General features: G+C 45.4%; 1 protein-coding gene across 1 annotated transcript in view; it reads right to left on the reverse strand.

Moving 5' to 3' along the window:
• Nucleotides 1-17500, reverse strand: part of LOC137868100 (kalirin-like) — a 55143-nt gene that overhangs the window by 2441 nt on the left and 35202 nt on the right. The window contains 11 exon segments of the mRNA XM_068704625.1: nt 5050-5172; nt 7959-8090; nt 8315-8413; nt 11621-11752; nt 13015-13206; nt 13898-14020; nt 14852-14974; nt 15704-15835; nt 15965-16048; nt 16176-16349; nt 16604-16796. Coding sequence (XP_068560726.1) covers nt 5050-5172; nt 7959-8090; nt 8315-8413; nt 11621-11752; nt 13015-13206; nt 13898-14020; nt 14852-14974; nt 15704-15835; nt 15965-16048; nt 16176-16349; nt 16604-16796 — 1507 coding nt within the window.

Here is a 17500-nt window from a genome sequence, read left to right on the forward strand (position 1 = left end):
GGGGGGGGGGGAGGAGGGACCTTCATCATCATCATCATCATTATCATCATCATCAATATCTGTACAAGCTTAGTCTCATATCATGGCCATTGGCAATACAGCTCTTCAGCTTCAAGACACGCACATCATATTTATACATATGTATACATCATGCGTTATGACTTCTATTCATCATATTAGCTTGTTACTGAAGCATTGAGAGGCAAGTGTGTCTAAAAAGTGTGTTGTTGTAATACTCATTCTGGCCACTAGAGGCTGAGATGCGCCATTGTCCCATAGTCTAGTTGGGGGTCAAATTATTCATATTTTCTGGCAGGTGAGTTTTAATTCATATTTTACTTTTTTTTTCAACCTGTTCTTAAGTCGTAAACACAGGACAGACTTAGAAATGGATCGTCAGAATTTATTTTTTTTTTATTTTTTTTTTTTTTGTCCATCAGGGCTTCCGTAGATTTTAACATCATCATTCACAACAATACTATATTGGCTACACCGAAACACAAATGCTGGACAGGGATAACTCCGGTCCAGGTGCACACATACACACACACACACACACACACACACACACACACACACACACACACACACACACACACACACACACACACACGGATTACATTATATTAAAATGTTAATTCCTGTTTCTGTAAATCAACAGAGCGATGTTTCCCCGTTTCTACCTTCATCTTCACCAAAAAAGGGACTAAACCCCGTCTGAGAGCTACAGCTCTCGGCATTCATCGGCAGGACAAAACGGATTAGTGTCGGTCTATTCTGGCAAATATGAGAGATTATCTCAGTCATATTTCACTACAGGAAGTATATCACATGTGGGTGTGTGCGTGGTGCTAGACTGAGAAAGAAATGTTGCGTCGTGATCCCAATTATTCAAGAATACGAGTTTGGGTGAACGCTTAACAGTCTGGACATTTCACATTTCAGAGGGATTAGTGGGAAGATAAAGATTATAATTTACAAGAGATTATTACTCTTCACTGCATGACTGCTTTGGTTCAGGGTGAGGATTACAGCAGGGAGATGACGGGAAAGCAGAATCATCCCTGACACCTGAATGTAGTGCAAGACCAAGACCAAGACATGGATGAATGAATGAAATCAATCAGTAAATAAATATCAATGTGAAGTTATGCTTCTATTACAGACACAAATGCTATTTCCATCTGGGAATACGGCAAATGCCATGTTATTGTTTTTGCAACCGATGAATGGAAGCTATCATATTAGGAATGTGGAGTCTCTGGTAGAGATCTGTCAATCACAGTAAGCCCCGCCCCCTAAAGCATCCCCTGCTTTCTGGTCTGTTTGACTCTAAATGTTCCATAATGTACTAAATGAACATCATGCTGTATTGAAGAAGACTGTAAACTAGAGATTGAGACCATAAACTCATGTTTACAATGTTTACTGAGGGAATAAATCAAGAGAGAAGTAGAGTCATTTTAGACTAGACTTCTATACAACCAGAGGAGTCGCCCCCTGGTGGACACTAGAGAGAATGCAGCTTTAAGGCATTTCACTCGTCAGCACTCGTCAGCCTGGTTTTAGCTTTTTCTGGGTAACTTATCAGTGCTGTTATGCTGCCGTCTTGACCAGGACTCCCTTAAAAATCTCAATGGGAAAATCCCGGTAAATAAAAGGTCAAATAAATCAATATAAAACGAATGTAGCCACCACATAATAACCGTGCTAATGCCAAAGCAATGCCCTACAAAACACTTTGACAACATAACAATAAAAACACGCTGGTGTTTTCCCATAAACCTCTGACCTCCCGATCAACCCACCGATGTTTGAAGTGGATCAAGTGAAGCCGAGAGAGAAATTAAGATGTAAGGCGGTGAGAAGAGAAGCCGGCAAACGAAGGCTTTTAATGAGAGCGAGAGAGTCCTTCTGTTTGATGTTTGGTCCGTTCTAATGGAGAAGAAACTAATCTGATGTAGACGAGGAGCGCTAAAAATAAACTGTCAGGAACGAGGAGGACCCCCCCCCCCCCCCGTCTGCCAATAATGTCTGAGCACGTCTCTTGTGTTTGTACGTGAGAGAGAGAGAGCGTGTCAAAAGTGCATTGTGGGTAATCTCTTTGCATGTATCTTAAACATGCGCTTAATGTATTCCTGTTCCGTTTAACGCTAAGTGGAGAGTTTTACCAGCAAAACACCACAAACTGCATAAATATGCTAATGATGGAGGGAAAAAAGAGAAGAGAGAGAAAGAGAGAGAGAGAGAGAGAGAGAGAGAGAGAGAGAGAGCCTGACCCAAATAATGCTGATCCAGCAGTTTGTGAAGGTTAATCCTAATCCAGGGTGTAAACATCAGATTACACATGTATATACTCTTGATAGGATTCACACTCAATCCTTTATAGGATCACTACATTACTGAACCTCCACTAAACACAAGTAGAGGATCAATTTATCACCGATTCTGATTAGACACCTGAGTTACTGCGCGTCATAAACCACATTATGCTTTTAGTTTGTATTTTTTATTCCCCCCCCCCCCCCAACAACTAGAACGCACTTAGACGGTGCAAACTGTTGAGAAAGCCTTTTAGGAGAAATTGAAATGAAGTGGCGGAGGAGAACGTTAAAAGGTGGAGGAGACGGAGGAGAAGAATGAAGAAGAATAGGACTTGGCAGCTTGCAGACCAGCACTGTGTGTGTGTGTGTGTGTGTGTGTGTGTGTGTGTGTGTGTGTGTGTGTGTGTGTGCTTATGCAACATCACCAGAGACAGTTATGATTTGAAGATCCTGATCACATTTAGTCTCCAAAAACAATGCTCTAAAACACACACACACACACACACACACACACACACACACACACATCTGCTATCACAGTACATACTTGACTTTAAAACAAATCAGAACAGACAACTGACAACTCCAATAGAGAAGATCATCACACACTTTTACTACGACCGATGCTCTTCAAAGCCCCTCCGAGGCTTCCATATTCAAACCGATATTTCTCCCTGTGTGCGCTTCCATAAGCAGGCATTGCTGACAGTTGTGGTGCATAGCGCTGACCAGCAAATGTTGCATAGTTTAAAGGGATACTTATGATGTTCTTAAGTGTGGTTGTAGGAGGTTCTACTCCATGGTCGGTGTACTGCTACCTACAGTAGATTGGAGGAGCAGGGGAGCAGAGTAATGCACTGCTGTGGACGTATTGTAGACACCTAAAGGAATCGATGTCAGTTTAAGAGTGCATTATATTTAGAATACGTTCAGCGCTTTACCTCGCAGTCAGACGGACCTTTCAAACGGGGAACTGCAGCAGTTTTATCCACCTACATGGAGGATGTCTTCAAAGCCACCGGACTCCGTTAACAAAAAATGACGTTTTACCTCGCAGAACACGGTTGATCCAGTTGCTGGATCAGCGAGTTTGTTTTTTTTTTTTTGTTATTGTGGTGACTTTTGGTGAATCCGAACTGACACCAAAGTCCAAGTCCAGGTCCAGGTCCAGGTCCAGAGGTTCTTACATGATACTCAGGAAGGGATAACGTCTTCAGCCTGATCCTTCAGGAAAAAGGCTGGTGACCATGAATTCTTTAAAAACACCAAAGTCTCCCGCAATAACACGAACTGACCAGCAGCTCCTGTGTTAAAATGGGTAAAATGATGTTTTTTGTCAACGGAGACCGGTGGCTTTGAAGAGAGCATAGATAACAGCGTCAGTTCCCCGTCAGTAAGACCTGTCTGACGGTAAAATAAATACTAATACACTGACTATGTACAAGTACCTCAGACAGCCCAACTTCAAATCATCCTAGCTATCCCTTTAAGGGCTCAACCGTCTGTTGAGTATTACATGTAAAAAGGGTCACTGGTGTTTGTTCTCTATTATCCACGTTTCTTTTACTTTAGCAAACGTTGAAGCCATTTCTACTGCGGCGCTGACGTTAAACACGAGCCACATTTTAAATCTCTCCTGAGAGCTTCCACATGTTGCTTTCTGTTTTGTTTTCATCTTTATGAGCACAGCTCCAGGTCCAGCGTTTTTCTTACATGATGGACCGTAACACTGGAATGAAATTCAGGAATGGATAACATCTTCTGCAGATCCTTCAGGAAAGCCTCGTGACCGTACATGGTAACGTATACGGAGGCCTGTTTTTTTTTTTTTTTTTCCGTGCTTCCCGTCGCAAACCAGGCATGGTGGTTTTTGAAAAAAAATAAATTTGGGATTAATCAAGGAAGATCACTTACAGATGTTTGCAAGGCAAGCGAATAAACATTTGATCAAAACAAACTACTAACTTCAAAATGATCACGGTAGGAGTGGACCTTTACTGTTTTATGTTGGTGCTGTAAATCTGAGACAGACATGGCTTAAGAACAGCAGAAACATATATATATATATATATATATATATATATATATATATATATATATATTTATATATAGTATTTAGAGTACACAGAGAATTGAAAACTCGCCTGGAAGGAAACATGACATTTAGGGATAGTGGTGCACTTCAGCCTCTTGTGGTTGAAATGAGTATTACAACAACAAAACACAAAAAAAAAGAAAATTTTCAGCTGCCAAAAATTATATTTCGCCTGATTTCCCCGGTGAAAACAAGTAAAATATTTATAATAAAAAATGTAAAATATACAGATAAATATCTGTGGCAAACACTTTTTCGGCTGTTTCACAGATTTTTTTTATTGATTTTTTTAAAGTAAACTTTTTTTCACCTTTAGCAAACTATTTAGATCAGACTTAGAAAATTGGCGACCAGATTATTGTCTTTTCTCACTTGCCTCTCAGGGCTTCTGTAAGAAATCATAATTTTGGGATAAACTGCACCTTTTGGACAAGTTTGCATTCAGAATTTCCAAAGCATGACACAGTAAGAATGTGTGTTAAAGTTAAAGTACAACAGTCAAAGTGTTGCTCCTTGGTGTCAGCTCATATCTAACGATAACCACATTTCTCGCATCGCAAAGACATAAACGAAGTAAAGCAGCACTCGAAAAGACAAAAGACACCGTCCACTTCTTTTCACGAGACTCACCTGAGCCACGTCCTCGAAGTCGTCGTGTCGTTTCTGCAGGGCTCGGGCTCTGTGGATGGACTTCCCGACTCCGGTGTGTTTGCTGAGGAAAGCCTCGCCGTGGTTCTCTATCCAGTCCATCACCTGGATGAGGAGAGAAGATCACCTTCAACGCACACTCGCTTCACCCTTTCGCTGACGGTGAGCGCGCAGATCGGCAGCAACAAGACGGTCTCAGACCTCATGAATTAAGAATGGAACGGATGAAACCTTCATGATCTGCGTGGGAAATTTAGGTCAGTGCGGCTGTGAAGAACCCGATGCTGAATATTCTGCCATTAGACCATCGCAGGCTGAACGTTGTTGAACATTGTTGGCAGGCGACTCCATGCCTTGCTTTGTTGTATATTTGCTGTGTTGATGGCACGTTTTTTGGTCATTACATCTATAATCTTAAACGAATTGTATTTTGAGCTCAGTATTACAACAACAAACACAAAAAAAGAACATTTTCAGCTGCCAAGAAATTATATTTCGCCTGATTTCCCCCGGTGAAAAAGTTAAGATAAATATTCGTGGCAAAACCTTTTTCAGTCGGCCAATCAGGACGCGCCTACCCCTGAAACCACGCAGACCCTACAGTATATAAGGCAGCACACACTGCTGTCCTACGCCCTCCTCAGCGAGCCTTTGGTAGAGGCCTCCGCATGTGCTCATAGAACCACGGTTACAATATCGTAACCACCGAACACGGGCTCCACCCTCGCTGAACTCAATGAACGAACGCCAAGACGTCGACGCAACCCACACTCCATCTACTCTTTATGAGCGAGGGAATATTGTACTTTTTACTTATCTGTTCGTCAAGCTTTAGTTACAAGTTACTTTTCAAGTTAAGATTACATGAAAAAAAGCATAATAAAACCAGTCGCTGGTCTGGTTCGGCCCGTCTCACGCCTATGTACTTTTACTTGTAACTGACTACTTATGCATCGTGGTATCGGTACTTTAACTTGATCAGAAGTACGTCTCGGAGCACTTGTCGGGGCGGCGAAGGAGCATCGTCGTCCTCCGTGACGTCAGCGCGGGCGCAGTCGGTCCATCTGGAGGCCGGCCGAAAGAGGTCGGCGAAAGGTGACGAGTTAAACGCGCGCAGAAGCCTGAAAGCGTGCTGACTTTCAGCTGGGACCGTCTTTGTTTGAGAGTGCAGCTAAAAGTGCCAAATAAAACTACACACCTAATATGTTCTCTTTCAGCCTTGGCGTTCTGCATCTCGGCCTCTTCCTCTCTGGGGTCGCATACATCCCCGCAGCGTTACTTCTCTGGCTGGAATAGCACCGTTCTCAGTGATTTATGGACTATTGGTATGAGCTTACTCTCTCACTTGCTCTCTCTCTCTCTCTCTCTCTCTCTCTCTCTCTCTCTCTCTCTCTCTCTCTCTCTCTCTCTCTCTCTGTGTGGTGTGTGTGTGTGTGTGTGTGTGAGCCTCTCGCCCTGTTGTCGCGTCTTCTCTCTCTCTCTCTCTCTCTCTCTCTCTCTCTCGGGTCTCATAGAAACTGACGCGTGACGAGTGCAGTTTGGCAAAGCTCTGTTTTCAATGAATTTATAACCCACTGATACGATCTCCCCTCCACTCTTTGTCTTTCTACCTCCCTCACACACTCTCTCTCTCTCTCGGGTCACATAGAAATGTTAGCACGGCTCCCAATGCTCAGCATCCATCTTTGTAGTCCACCTGATGCCCCGACCCCCCCCCCCCCCACCCCCCCCCCTCTCTCTCTCCCCGTAGAGCCATTCATTCAGACCTACATGATGACTTCAGTCACAGCGGACCTGTGTTTAATCAATTCAAAGTGCTCTTGTTATTGCTCGTGTGTGTGTCCTCCTGACCTCCCGTAGTCACTGAAGAAGAACGCCCATTCATTTAACGACCCTTGTTGACCCCCAGGGACCGGGAACATTTTGAGGAACTCATTGCATTTCAGCTGCAAGGACCAAGGTTCTGAATTAAGTTTAGGGGACAAGGTAGCCCCTGAAAAGGCTCTAGTCGAGGGGCAGTACGTTCTGAAAAGGACGGGAACTTTCTGGGCGGGGTTTGCAGGGATGAGCCTCGCTGATTGGTGGAACACACATTAAAACAAGGAAGTGCTTTAGAATAAATTTAGAGACAATCTTAAGACGAGACGGGAGCATTTGTCTCTGTTTGATAGCAGTAAAGTCAGGCTTTCCTCTCGGCGTCTCTCGATTCATATTTGATCAGCGTTGCCTAATTTGACAGTTTGATGCGAGTTCCGTGAGTTGACTTGCGGCGAATACATCTCGTTTGCATAAAGTCCAGTCACGATTATGCAAATTCAGACGCGGCGAATCCTCGCCAAGACGGATCTCCTGCTCTCCACGGAACGCGAATAAGATCCACTTCACACACGTCACATGTGGACTGAGACTCCTGAGGTTTTAGCGATGCCGCTGGTATTTGGTTGCACCTCACTCCCGACTGCGTCGCCGTCAAAGACCCGTAATCACATTAAAGAAAGCAATGCAATAAACAAGAACCTCTGATGTTCATCCACTCTGCTGGTTTCAAAAACATCCTTCATAAGACATATTTCATTTGAGCTCCCAAGTTGTCTCTAGAACCTTTCCAGAACCACACAGTCTGCTAGTTCGTAGAGCGTTTTCTATCTCAGGAATGCTTCTGGCGTTACACACATTTAGCTGAGATAACTGAAGGAGGCTCATCGGTTGTGCTAAGCAGAGTTCATCGTCACGCCGATCACATGCTTACGTACCAGATCACGCGCTCCACTGTGGTGTGACATCATGCTCTGACCTCGTGGGTGAGCACGACTCTCACAAATCATGTCAAGTCATTTTTCTCGGCTCCTTTAAAAGTTGTCGTGTGTGTGTGTGTGTGTGTGTGTGTGTACCTGCTGGACATCTTGCTGGAACACACACAGCTGCAATCTCTGGTGCAGGCGGACCTTTCGATGCTGCCAAATGTTCTCCAGACGCCGCTGATGGTGGAGAACCTCGTGGACCACGTCCAGGATGCAGTGAACCTGAGGGACGACGCAGAGACCACCGCGGTGACGCTTACAACGTGCAATACTCAAACCTGCACCCTGTCTCATGCTGTCAGACACTCTCAGTGGTCGTAGCGCCACGTCCACGGAGCACTGTTCTCCCTCCTTACAGGACAATAGGTTGAAATATACCAAGAGTTACTTTTAAAAGATGCGTCTCTTTTTTTGGCAGAAGAAGCCCAAAAAAAAACCCCACTCACCGCTTTGGAGTAGTTAGCGGTGGCCGTCAGAGACTCAGAGTTGCCGGGACCCAGAGGCCTCTGGAGGACGTCCAATAGGGCTTTACCGTCCTGACTCACCTGGACACGCAGACAGGGGAGACATGAGACACGCAGACAGGAAAGACATGAGACACGCAGACAGGGAAGACATGAGACACGCAGACAGGGAAGACATCAGACACGCAGACAGGGAAGACATCAGACACGCAGACAGGGAAGACATGAGACACGCAGACAGGGAAGACATCAGACACGCAGACAGGGAAGACATCAGACACGCAGACAGGGAAGACATCAGACACGCAGACAGGGAAGACATCAGACACGCAGACAGGGAAGACATGAGACACGCAGACAGGGAAGACATGAGACACGCAGACAGGGAAGACATCAGACACGCAGACAGGGAAGACATCAGACACGCAGACAGGGAAGACATGAGACACGCAGACAGGGAAGACATGAGACACGCAGACAGGGAAGACATCAGACACGCAGACAGGGAAGACATGAGACACGCAGACAGGGAAGACATGAGACACGCAGACAGGGAAGACATGAGACACACAGATCAGAACTTTTTCGTTTTGTGAAGCATTTCCTGCTTCTTCTCACTTTCCATCTGATACAAACACACAACTTTCAAAATCAGCATTCCTCCTCTTACTGTCAATTGCTAAATTATACACTGAAACCTCAGCGGCACACACACACACACACACACACACACACACACACACACACACACACACACACACACACGCACACACACACACACACACACACACAAGCAGTGACCCGTTTCCTTTCTGCAAGAAATGAGTCCTGTGTGTCCTTTTTTTTTCCCCGTCCTCTTCATGTGTCCTTTCCGTCCTGGACGCCTTCACGTGTCACAGAGAGCTCTCTGAGCTGCCTCGCTGTTGAGAGGCGCTGCTTGCTTTGCCTCAGATCAGTGAAGACTTAGACATTTTAAACATGCTTATGATGGTCCATGTTTACGAGGAGACACGCCGGGCAGAATCATATTCTGTCCTACGCGGGTCATGCTTTGCTTCCATAACATGATTGTCTTAATATCAGTAAGAAACTTGAGACCTATTCAGCCTATAGTGTCTCCCCTTGTGTGTGTTTTATGAAGTATATGTCTGACGATGTTCGTTTTTATTTGAGAGCGTTCCGGTAGGTCCTCCGGGCTCCTGAGCCGGTAAACTGCGGGACACGAAGAGGATTCACATAATGAGACACCCAACGGAAAGACATCTTCAAAAGGTTCCACCGCATGCTGCGGCCTCGCTCAGGAGGAACGACGCCATGAGGTGATGAAACAAAAACGCTCTACAGAGATCACACACACTTAAAGCTACACACACACACACACACACACCTGGCAGAGACACCTGCATCTTCATCTTCTCTGCTTTTAAGACGTTGAACAGAGAACAGCATGCCTGTAACTCATCTTTACCAGTTTACCATCAAACAAGGAGAGCTTCTGCTTACGGCTTTTATTTTGTGCCGTAGAGTTTTCCGTTATCCTAACAAGGAGCGCCGTCACCGCGACAACGCCTCGTTAAATCAACGCATCAAGATAAAAAAATTAAAAAACGCTCGCCGGTCTTAAAGCGTGTCACTTTTTACAGCGCTCTCACTGTAAATTGCTGTCATAGCTTGCCAAACCTAACCGCAGTCATTCTGAGCCTCTGCCCGGAGCTTTGTGTCTGTGTGTGTGTGTGTGTGTGTGTGTGTGTGTGTGTGTGTGTGTGTGTGTGTGTGTGTGTGTGTGTGTGTATAAATACATACATGGACTTATCTTCTCACAGATAAGCATAAATTGAGCTTAACGCTGCGACGGCCCGGCTAAAGATAAAAAAAAAAGAAAAAAAAAAAAAACACCCGACCGGACTGCAGCAAAAGGGCGGAGAGGAGCGGGCGAGAGTTCCCAGAATACATGCGGCGGAACGACGGACCGGTCCGGACGGTAGGCGCTACGCTCTTCATCATTTCATTTAGAAACGATGAAATGAAATAGAACCTTCTTTCTTTATGGTCACTGACACAACGACACGAGTAACAGCGGCACAAGGCGCTTGGTCCTGCGCCTCTGAAATTGTGGAACTCATGTAACTGTCAGAACTAGTTCACTGATAAAAGCTCTGTTCACACGTCTAGGGCTTATAGAAAGAAGGCCAACTCGTTCTTAAGTGCTTTAGAAACAGGATCTTCCTTTTGAGTAAATATCTTGCAGCCAAATCAAATAGTTTACAGGATATTCAACCGTTAAATGATAAATGAGATATGAGTCTACAGATGAATACAATCCCTCCTCCATCTCCTCCATGGTGGAGGTTGGCTTGTGGCTTTCCGTCGGTTACTTCTACAGATCTATGGGTTACACTCCTTGTCTTTTTTTTTTTGGCAGCAGGTAATCGGCGGAGCTCAGCCGGTGAACCTCCGTTACACGCTACACGTCCGTTACACGCTCCTGCAGATTCCTGCTCTACAACATCAGGAGGATCCGTCCATTCGTCACTGACGAGACGGCGCAGGTTCTCATCCAGGCTCTTGTCATCTCCCGCCTGGACTACTGACACTCTCTACTCGCCGGAGCCCCGGCGTCGGCCATCAGACCTCTGGAGCTTGTCCAGAAAGCTGCAGCTCGCCTGGTGTTCAATCGCCCCAAGTTCTCCCACACAACTTCCTTTCTCCGTTCTCTACACTGGCTCCCTGTAAGAGCTCGCATCCAGTTTAAGACTCTGGTGCTAGAATACAGGGCCGTGAAAGGAACAGCTCCTTCCTATCTCCAGGCCACGGTCAAGCCTTACACCCCCGCCCGACCACTTGGCTCTGCTGCCTCGGGGCGATCGGTCGCCCCGTCGCTCAGAGGTCCTGGCGGCCGATCGACCCGGTCACGGCTGAACTTCCCGCTGACGTCAGGACAGCAGAGTCGCTGCCCATCTTTCATCAGGCTGAAAACCCACCTCTCCAGGAAGTGCTACCCTGAGCCTTCCACTTAGCGCTTATTGTTTTCATACTAGCTTGTTGCTCTTATTGTATTCGTATTACTTATAGCACTAACTGTTTCTCTTGTTTCTGTACTTTGGCTCTGAGTTATGCTCTGCTTCATGCTCTTAGATGCTTGTTTGGAAAAGGAAATGTACTTATGACTTCTGGTGACTAGTAGTTCTCTTGATTACCAATGTTGATGCACTTATTGTAAGTCGCTTTGGATAAAAGCGTCTGCTAAATGACTGTAATGTCATGTAATGAACCGTGCCGTGGGTGTACCTCGGTGTAGGCCTGTGTGACCTGCTCGTACAGGCTCTGGTGGCGGTGGATGGCGATTTCCAGCTCCTGCATCTCGGACGGCAGCCCTCCCTCATTGCACACTTTACACCAGGCCTCCACCTCCGACAGGAACTGGAGGGAGAGACACAGACGTAAGCAGGAAGTCACACGACGTGCGTAATTCATACGTCTGTCCAAAATGTCATCGTTTCATCGTTTCATAACCAGCATGTGAGCTCTTGAGTCATGCTCAGAAGAAGTGTGTTGTGTGAAATAGCGCTCTCATCGGTTCATCGTTTTGTGCCGCATTGGAGGAACTTTTTCCTCAAGACGTTCCTGAGAATGGGACAGACTCTGTGTGTGTATATGTACACACACATGTATGAAGAACACTGTAAACTCCAGACGGTAGTGTTTTGAGGTGCTTCATGAGGACGGCCTCTACATCTCTCTCTGATTCTCTCTTTAGTTTTGCCAGTTTGCTTTTGCTTGTGTCTCTTTTTGTGTCATCCTGACATGTTGTCTGTTCCTCTGTTTCTCATTAGGCTCCGTCTCTCTCTCTCTCTTTCATATCTCTCTCTCTCTCTCTCTCTGTCTGTCTCTCTCTCTCTCTCTGTCTGTCTCTCTCTCTCTCTCTCCATCTCTCTCTTTCTCTGCCTCTCTCTCTCTCTCTCTTTCATGTCTCTCTCTGTCGCTCATATCTCTCTCTCTCTCTGTCTCTCTCTCTCTGTCTGTCTTTCATCTCTCTCTCTCTCTCTCTCTCTCTCTCTCTGTCTCTCTGTCTTTCATCTCTCTCTATCTCTCTCCCTCTCTCTCTCAGCCTCTCTGCCTCTCTCTCTCTCTCTGTCTCTCTGTCTTTCATCTCTCTCTATCTCTCTCCCTCTCTCTCTCAGCCTCTCTGCCTCTCTCTCTCTCTCTCTCTCTCTCTCTCTCTCTCTGTCTTTCATCTCTCTCTCTCTCTCTCTCTCTCTCTGTCTCTCTGTCTTTCATCTCTCTCTATCTCTCTCCCTCTCTCTCTCATCTCTCTCTCTCTCTCTCTTTCATATCTCTCTCTCTCTCTCCCTCTCCCTCTCCCTCTCTCTCTCTCTCTCTCTCTCTCTCTCTCTCCCTCTCTCTCTCTCTCTCTCAGTCTTTCATCTCTCTCTCTCTCTCTCAGCTGATGTCAAGGGCCCAGCAGGAATCAAACAAGGCCCATCTGTTGCCATGTCAACCTTCCAAGAATCAGCAGCGGAGCAGTTTGATCTATTAAATATAATCAGACGCTAGAAATGTCCCGTTTACATTTGACATTCTGGACATGTGTCTGCTGCAGAGAGATTCCCTGATCAGATCGTTACAACATCAGCGAGCAGCAGCAGGACCAGACCTGCTCGGTCCGACACACACGACCTCACCTGTTCGGACTTCTGGTGGAAGACGGACGACATGGCGAGGATGGTGGAGCGCTCGTCCAGCGCGGCGGCGAAACTTTTCCAGTCCAGATCCAGCTGACTGGAGATCTGTTTGATCTGCGTGGAGGCGTAGTGGCCGGCCTCCGCCAGGCGGCTCGCCACCGACATGATCCGGTTGATGTTCACATATGCATTCTGGGAAGAAGGAAGGAAAAAAAGAAAAAAACATGAAGAAAACTGTCTGAAAGGATGAATTACATCTTACCGTTCTGTACTAAACTGAGACTTGCTGGTGTGCCTTCTCTGTATACAACAATAATAATAATAATGTATATCAGTAGTAGTATTAGTAGTAGTATTATTATAATAGCATCTTTCAAACATGAAATGCAGCACAAAATGCTTACCAATAAGCATAGAATGAATGTAAAAAAAACAGGACAAAATAAGTTAAAATCAATAAAATAAAATAAGTTAAAATAAATAAAATAAAATAATAAATAGTAATATAAATTAATAAATAATAATATAAAATAAAATAATAAATAATAATATAAAATAAAATAATGAATAATAATATAAAAGAGAATACATAGATCACATGACATGAAATGGAAAATAAAACCCACTGACTATAAATAATAATAATTAAAATCAGCACTTATATTTGCAGTATTTTGATCAATAAGCCTCCCTTCTCTTCTGCTCTGTTCTTTTATTTCTCTACATCAGCGGTGCAGATCTGTATTTTTAAAACAAGCGCTCTCTGCCTGCGCTGTAGTTTACATTCACGATGTTCTGTGACACTTTGTAAACGTCCCTGCTCTGAGTGATCTACGGCGGTGTGATGTGAGAGTTAGGGCTCTGATGACATTACAGCAGCTACCATGGAGTTCATGGCAAAGTGGTTGTGCTGAGTCTGCAGCTCCACGGCGTGCTGGTATCCTCGGCCGATCTCCGTGTGACTCTGCAGGAACACTTCCTTGTTGTGGCTGATCCAGTCGAACATCTGCGCGCACACACACACACACACACACACACACACACACACACACACACACACAGCAGCATTAATAACATTGCATCAGGAACAAAGTTTGAGATTTCTTTGTCGAACTTTAATAATGAAATAAAACACTGAGGAGTGTGGAGATCGGCTCCCTATGAGCCTCGTTTCCTCTGAATGTGAGTTCTTTTGAAGGAGTTGCAACCTTCACGCGTGCTCCTCCACCGCAAATCAATCTCCGCAGACAGATGGGAGGCCGGTCGTGTGGTTACCATGGCTACAACATCGTCGTCCCCACAGCGACTCCTCCGGGCGGTGATTTCCACAGGACGAAACACACACACACACACACACACACACACACACACACACACACACACACACACGCGCGCGCCTCGTCAGGTCTGACGAGCAGCCGAGTGTTTCCCCCGCAGTGTAAACCCGTCCACACACACACACACACACACACACACACACACACACACACACACACACACACCCGCAGCTCCTCCGCATGACAACGCAGACTTTTCTCTCTCTGTGTTTGCTTTAACGGTAAATATTTACCGCTCCTGCATGTGGATTTTCTGAGTGGAACGACACACTGAGTCAGCAAACGCCCGTCTGTGTGTGTGTGTGTGTGTGTGTGTGTGTGTGTGTGTGTGTGTGTGTGTGTGTTTGGTTGTACAAGCTGCATTCTCATCCACACTTTGGGTTCTACGAAACACATGCAGCTCTGTACAGAGGCAGGGCTACAGGTTGACATTATACCGGTGATATATATATATCTATATATATATAGATATATATCTATATACGCTCCGGTAAACTCACCTTCTCGGCGTCCTGTTCGAACAGACGGAGCTGGAAGCACTGGTCCAGCTTCAGCTTCCTGACGTGCCACATCTGATGGAGATGCTGCCTCGTGGAGTGAAGCTTATCCAGCAGACTGGCCACCTGTGCGAAGAAGCGTGGATTAAGAACTGTTAGACGGTGTTTCTTATGGTGTCTTCAGTCCGTTTGGAGCGCAACTGGTTTAAATCGGGAGAAAAATGACGCAGCTCACGGTTGGACAGTTAGTCTAACGGAATGTCTAATACCTCATGCCAAAAGTCCTGTTTACAACCACTCAAACCACCTCTTCATTTGTTGTATTGCTGATCTGAATGTACATTAAAGGGTAACTTCAGGAGCTTTTCAGCCCTATTTCCCCAAGTTCTTTATGTCTAAGAGACTAATGGGGACAGCATTTGTTTAAATTGGTGCAGTGTTGAGAGAGAACACCACACCGTAACCCTTTAACCGGCTGGAATGTCATCATATCGGGCAATTCCTCACAGTCAATTTCACTAAAAGTGCTTGTTTTTGACACTGACAACCTCAGATTGATATTGGAAGTGTCTGACAACATTCTCGACGTCCTGATTAGTCACTTAGACACAGAAACATAGAAAAACAGGGTCCAGGTTCAGGTCCTCATATCCTTTGATGTCCCAGACAGTGCTGCAGATCTTTGAACTGCACCACTGGGTCGTTTGAGAACATGCATTGTCAAGTTCTCCCTGACGTGTACCTCTACATTGTCAATCCTTTACCTGGAGATGTTCTTCCTCTGGTAGACATTCATATAAAGTATTCATCCTTTTTTTAAAAAGAGATTATATTGGTCAGCTGGAGTGACTTTACCTTGGGCACCAGGCTCTGGAAGTCAGCAGAGCCTGAGATACAGTTCCTCCCTGAAAAACCGTCACTAGATCGGATACACTGCAGCAACCTCTGGCCCTCCCGGTCCAACTCCTCCACTGGAGCCTTCAACACCTACAGGAGAGCATTGAAAAGGTACTTTAGTGTCTTAACATGATTCGAAGTTGAGCTCCGCTAGCTCCAGCCCAGCTAATGCAAAATGAAACAAATCCATTCGGAGCGTCCTGACAGTCGCTCGCTGACCTTTTTCTTCAGCAGTGTGTGCTCATCTATCAACCGACGAGATCCCTCCACATCTGCAGGAAACTCCTTCTTGGACTGAAGCTCCTGCAACACACAGTACAACCTTTTCATGTTGGCACGAACTGTTCCTTTAATCCTTTTCACCCTTCCATCCATCCATCCATCCATCCATCCATCTTTCCCTTGATTGACTATTCATTCATCTGCCCACCTGCAGGTCTTCCAGTCTGGACAGCAGGTGAACAGCGTTGGATATGAACTCCTCCAGAGAGACTCTCAGCTCCATCCACTCCTCGTGGTTGTAGTCCAGAGAGCCTTCAAAGTCGTCCGTCAGCTGGGAGGGGTCCACCAGTTTGGACAGACCTTCGACTGACACCATGCTGGTCTGGTGAACAGAAAATCCGAGAGAAATGTCAAAATGCATGTTTTATTTTACCCTAAAAATGTGTTTGTTTGTTTTTAAATGGAGGGCATAGATACTGCTACTGCCGAGAACAATCTTTAGTCGCTTAAAAATAGTTTCAGCCTCTAAACTGTTGGCTAATCCAAACCAGACAGTTATTCACAGACGGTCCAAAGATGTGGAATCTGAAGTGAGACTATGTTGGATGAAACACTCAAAGAAATCTGATCGCTGACCTCAAAGGAGAACTTCGCGCTGCCGAAGTTCGTCTTCTGTTTCTGCCAGAAGTTGTCCGGTTTGATGATGAGCGCCACACAGATCTCAGCCGGGAAAAACTCCTGCAGGGTCTTCAGCAGAGGCTTGATCAGCTCCCACTTGGAACCACGCATGTCGATGATGACGGTGAAACCACGTTTGCACACGTCCTCGCTGATCGGAGAGGCAGAAATCAGAAGAGGAGGAAGACAATGGAGAAGTTCGTGAGAAATGGTAGAAAAAAAACGCTCCTAAAACAGAAAAAAAAAATCAATCATGACGCTTGCTTAATCCTCGACAGTTGTCAGACTGTTGCACCAGACTAATTACTCAGAGAAACCTCCAGGGAACCAGTGTAAGCAGTAGTCTGCACTGCTCTGCAGGGAAGCAGTGGAGGCCGTGAGCTTGCGATCAGTCACTTATACGTACTTAGTGAAATACAATTATTTATTTCTCAGAGGATGCCTTTCGGTAAGCAAATTATAAACTATTTCTTGACCGGGAACGCCGACTTCCTGAAGTCTCCACTGTTTCCAGTCTTAATGTAATGCTGAGCTGACTGGATACTTGCTGTATAGTCTGATATTAACGGAGACGAGTTATGAGAGACAAAAACAAAAAAAGGCTCCACACATTGTTCACATCGCCTCGACAAATTAATTCAGCGATAGTTTTGTTCACATGTGGTACAGATCAGCATTGAAATACAGATTTTCAGATGTGTTTTGGGCCAACATTCACATAGGCTGTGTAAATAAATATGATACGAAGACAACAGAATGCCTTCCAGATGGTGCGTGTTGCATGTTAATTTATTTATGCACGTGGGCTGTATGGATGGTATGCGACATATATTAATCTTTGTAAATATGTAAACA

The sequence above is a fragment of the Cebidichthys violaceus genome, unplaced genomic scaffold, assembly GCF_023349555.1.
Source record: "Cebidichthys violaceus isolate CVI_PGR_0920_01 unplaced genomic scaffold, fCebVio1.0.p SCAF_97, whole genome shotgun sequence".
Taxonomy (NCBI): domain Eukaryota; kingdom Metazoa; phylum Chordata; class Actinopteri; order Perciformes; family Stichaeidae; genus Cebidichthys; species Cebidichthys violaceus.